Source organism: Procambarus clarkii, chromosome 11 (assembly GCF_040958095.1).
Source record: "Procambarus clarkii isolate CNS0578487 chromosome 11, FALCON_Pclarkii_2.0, whole genome shotgun sequence".
Lineage (NCBI taxonomy): Eukaryota > Metazoa > Arthropoda > Malacostraca > Decapoda > Cambaridae > Procambarus > Procambarus clarkii.
In genome coordinates, this window is record NC_091160.1 from 34,909,977 (window position 1) to 34,914,976 (window position 5,000).

General features: G+C 47.4%; 1 protein-coding gene across 1 annotated transcript in view; it reads left to right on the forward strand.

Moving 5' to 3' along the window:
• LOC138363664 (fap1 adhesin-like) overlaps window positions 1–4,607 on the forward strand; it is a gene marked incomplete at its 5' end in the record, with an annotated part of 30,414 nt that extends 25,807 nt beyond the window's left edge. Inside the window, one exon of the mRNA XM_069323038.1 lies at window positions 3,572–4,607. Coding sequence (XP_069179139.1) covers window positions 3,572–4,607 — 1,036 coding nt within the window. The remainder of the gene's footprint in view (window positions 1–3,571) is intronic.
• Window positions 4,608–5,000: the final 393 nt, after the last annotated feature.

Sequence of the window (5,000 nt, forward strand, 5' to 3'; positions counted from 1 at the left end):
TTTATATATATATATATATATATATATTATATATATTTATATTATATATATTATATATTTATATTATATATATATATTATATATCTATATATTTATATATATATATATATATATATATATATATATATATATATATATATATATATATATATATCAGATTTAAAGTGTGCTAGAACTGGCAGCTTTGAAATGCGGGAAAATATGGCGTTGAGGGCTTGAGAATAGCCTAATTTCAATTTTCAGACTTGATGGTGCACGAAATTAGGAGGTTTAAAACGCTTTTAATTATCCGGTTTGTAAGCGAGTGAAATTGGCGGTTGTACAGTTTTAACATTTAGGAAGGTTTAAAAATACATTCAAATAAAGAGGTAATAAATTGCTTTTCCCGCTGTATTCAGTTTATTTACAAATGTTTCCCCCCTCCATTTAATTTTCATTTATGCTGTTAATCATGTTATGTGATTAGGAAAGTCGCGTTTGCAGACGTCTAAATTATAACTGCTAATATTTATTTATTTGTTTATATACAAGAAGGTACATTGGGTTTGTGAGAATACATAGCATAGTACAGTATTTACAATCTTGTAAAGCCACTAGTTCGCGCAGCGTTTCGGGCAGATAAGCGAGGACGCCCTAGGCTTCTTTCTGCTGGGATGATCTGCTGATAGCTTATCTCCGGGATATCAGAGGGAACAACAGTGTCATGAAAGTAATGGCTTATCGGTTTTGGAGGATGTACCGGCTCGAGAGGGGGGGGGGGTTACTCACCTAGTTGTGCTTACAGTTTTTTTTTTATTATTATCTACCACAGACGTGGCCACACATTTACAATGCTAACCAGCATATATACATTTTCTTCTGTCCTCCATGGACAGGGTGAGAGATTTGTCAAACATATAGTTCAGGGATTTATTGAACAGTCAACCACAGAAGGTGACAGTAGTGCTTTTAAAATGCTAGGTTAAGCTACATACGTAAATACATAGACACACATATTTATGTATGCTACATAAAGTGTTCGATGTGTCTTTTACATAGTGTCATTTCATTAATGTGCTTGCAGTGGTTGAGCTTTGGCTCTTTGGTCCCGCCTCTCAACCGGTAATGTATTGGTGTACAGATGATAAAGCTTTTCGAGCTCTATCATATCTGCATTTGAAACTGTGAATGGAGTCAGCCTCCACCACATCACTGCCTAGTGAATTCCATTTACTAACTACTCTGACACTGAAAAAGTTCTTTTTAATGTCTCTGTGGCTCATTTGGGTACTCAACTTCCACCAGTGTCCCGTTCGTGTACCACCCATACTAAATAATCCATCCTTGTCTACCCCTGTCAATTCCCCTGAGAATTTTGTATGTGGTGATCATGTCTCCCCGAGCGCTTCTGTCTTCCAGCGACGAGAGTTGCAGTTCACTCATCCTTTTCTCGTAACTCATGCCTCTTAGTTCTGGGACTAGTTTAGTGGCATACCTCTGAACTTTTTCCAGCTTCGTCTTATGCTTGGCAAGGTAAGGGCTCCATACTGGGGCCGCATACTCCAGGATTGGTCTTACATATGTGGTATACAAGGTTCTGAATGATTCCTTATACAGGTTCCTGAAGGCAGTTCTGATGTTAGCCAGCCTTGCATACGCCCCCGATGTTATTCTTTTGATGTGGGCTTCAGGAGACAGGTTTGGCGTGATATCAACTCCAAGATCTTTTTGTCAGTTTCGTTAAGGACTTCATCTCCCATTCGATCTCCAGTGTCTGGCCTCCTATTTCCTCCGCCTAGTTCCATTACCTTACATTTACTTGGGTTGAACTTCAGTAGCCATTTGTTGAATCATTCCTTCAGTTTGTCTAGGTTATCATGTAGCCTCATACTAAGTTCCTCTGTCTTAATCGTCCTCAAAATTTTTGCATCATCAGCAAACATTGAGAGGAACGAGTCTATTCCCTCTGGGAGATCATTTACATATATCAGAAACAGAATAGGTCCAAGAACGGATCCCTGCGGGACTCCACTGGTGACGCCTCGCCACTCCGAGACCTCACCCCTCACAGTGACTCGCTGTGTCCTGTTACTTAGGTGCTCCCTTATCCATTGGAGTACCTTCCCTTTCTCTCCTGCCTGCATCTCCAGCTCGTACTCTAGCCTCTTGTGTGGCATTGTGTCAAAGGATTTGGCTGACTCGGGGTGGAGGGGGGATGGTTGTTGTGGGGAGGGGGGGGGGGACTGGGGAGTGGTTGAGAGGAGGGGGGAGGGTGAAGGAAGCATCCAGTAACTGCCCACTACGCTGCTGTGATCGTTAGGAAGAACAAATGGGAGTCCTGCCTCCCGATTGTCACGTCTTGAGACTTGTCAAGACTCCCCAAGTCGTCCTTAGACTCTCCAAGACTTGCCACTGAAGACTGACGTCTCCGGTGGCCATTACTGCTTCGCCCCACAACCGGCCCAATATCGGCCTCGCCTCGCCCCACAACCGGCCCAATATCGGCCTCGCCTCGCCCCACAACCGGCCCAATATCGGCCTCGCCTCGCTTCACAACGGGACCAATACCGGCCTCGCCTCACAACCGGCCCAATATCGGCCTTGCCTCGCCCCACAACCGGCCCAATATTGGCCTCACCTCGCCCCACAACCGGACCAATATCGGCCTTTCCTCGACCCACAACCGGACCAATATTGGCCTCGCCTCACAACCGGGCCAATATTCGGCCTCACCTTACAACCGGCCCAATATCGGCATCGCCTCGCCCCACAGCCGGCCCAATATTGGCCTCGCCCCACAACCGGACCAATATCGTCCTCGCCCCACAACCTGCCCAATATCGGCCTTGCCTCGCCCCACAACCGGACCAATATCGGTCTCGCCTCACAACCGGCCCAATATCGGCCTCGCCTCGCCCCACAACGGGACCAATATCGGCCTCTCCTCTCCCCACAACCGGCCTCATACCGACTTTCCTTCATCTCACATCCGGCCCTACACCCACCTCACCTCACAACCGGCGCTCCCCGCTCAGGCTTTCAGCCTCCGAATGAAACTATATTTTAGCTCTTCCAGATAAATTGGACGTCCGCATATCACAAAAGAAAACGCCACAAAAGGCTTCCCATTTTCGATGAAGGACAAAAAAAAAAAAAGAAGCAAAATGGGAAAAAAAAGCAAAATTGAACTACAAAAGTTTCATTAAGAGATGAAATCTGATAGGCTAGCGTAGTGGCTATTTTTTTTTTTGGGGCGGCAAAAACTTTTGATTATTAAAACAGATTTTATATTAAAATCTGATATTAAAACTGATTTTATTATTATTTTAACTTTTATTATTCGTGCGGAAAATTTCGTGGTTTATCTTTGAAATGGAGAAAAAGTTTGTAAAAAAAAAATGAGTGTGTAAATTGATGAATTGTTCTAGCAATTTTGTCGTTATTTTAAATTTTCGTAGAATGTAGAAGATGAATGTTCTCATGGGTTAAATGAACGTTTAGGTGAGGTAGGTGAACGTTCAGGCGAGGCCGGAGGGTGGTGGTGAACGTTCAGATGAGGCAGGTGGCGGTGATGAACGTTCAGATGAGGCAGGGGGGGTGCTGGTGAACGTTCAGACGAGGCAGGTGGCGGTGATGAACGTTCACACGAGGCAGGTGGCGGTGATGAACGTTCAGATGAGGCAGGTGGCGGTGATGAACGTTCAGATGAGGCAGGTGGCGGTGATGAACGTTCAGACGAGGCAGGTGGCGGTGATGAACGTTCAGATGAGGCAGGTGGCGGTGATGAACGTTCAGACGAGGCAGGTGGCGGTGATGAACGTTCAGATGAGGTAGGTGGCGGTGATGAACGTTCAGACGAGGCAGGTGGCGGTGATGAACGTTCAGACGAGGCAGGTGGCGGTGATGAACGTTCAGACGAGGCAGGTGGCGGTGATGAACGTTCAGACGAGGCAGGTGGCGGTGATGAACGTTCACACGAGGCAGGTGGCGGTGATGAACGTTCAGACGAGGCAGGTGGCGGTGATGAACGTTCAGACGAGGCAGGTGGCGGTGATGAACGTTCAGACGAGGCAGGTGGCGGTGATGAACGTTCAGACGAGGCAGGTGGCGGTGATGAACGTTCAGACGAGGCAGGTGGCGGTGGTGAACGTTCAGACGAGGCAGGTGGCGGTGATGAACGTTCAGATGAGGCAGGGGTAGTGGTGATGAACGTTCAGATGAGGCAGGGGGGTGGTGGTGAACGTTCAGACGAGGCAGGTGGCGGTGATGAACGTACAGACGAGGCAGGAGTGGCGGTGATGAACGTTCACACGAGGCAGGTGGCGGTGATGAACGTTCAGATGAGGCAGGGGGGTGGTGGTGAACGTTCAGACGAGGCAGGTGGCGGTGATGAACGTACAGACGAGGCAGGAGTGGCGGTGATGAACGTTCACACGAGGCAGGTGGCGGTGATGAACGTTCAGATGAGGCAGGGAGGTGGTGGTGAACGTTCAGACGAGGCAGGTGGCGGTGATGAACGTACAGACGAGGCAGGAGTGGCGGTGATGAACGTTCACACGAGGCAGGTGGTGGTGGTGAACGTTCAGATGAGGCAGACGATGGTGCTGAACGAACAAGGTGAAAGTTAGGGGGGGGGGGGCAAGCGTTCCGATCCAACACAACCCATGAATGAGTAGTTACGAAACACCTGCTGAATGAATGAAAGCAATTACGCAACTCCTGAATGAATCCCCGTATTTAATCGCGTTAACTCTAACTCCTCCTCATTAAACTCGTGATCGAATTCGCTATAAGATGTTACCCCTCCCCCCCCCCCACCCAGCTGTTGATCAACGCTCTCGCTAAGATCTCCCGACGCCTGTTCAACGAGACCAACGACTGTTCCTCGTTACACACGGTATAGACACGGTAAGCTGTACCGTATGGCCAGTCTTCGTTATAAAAGTATCAGAAGCCAGCATTTTTTTTACCTTTTTTTGGGCGGGAAGGTTGAAGTGTTTCAATCCGGTAAAGGGCGACTC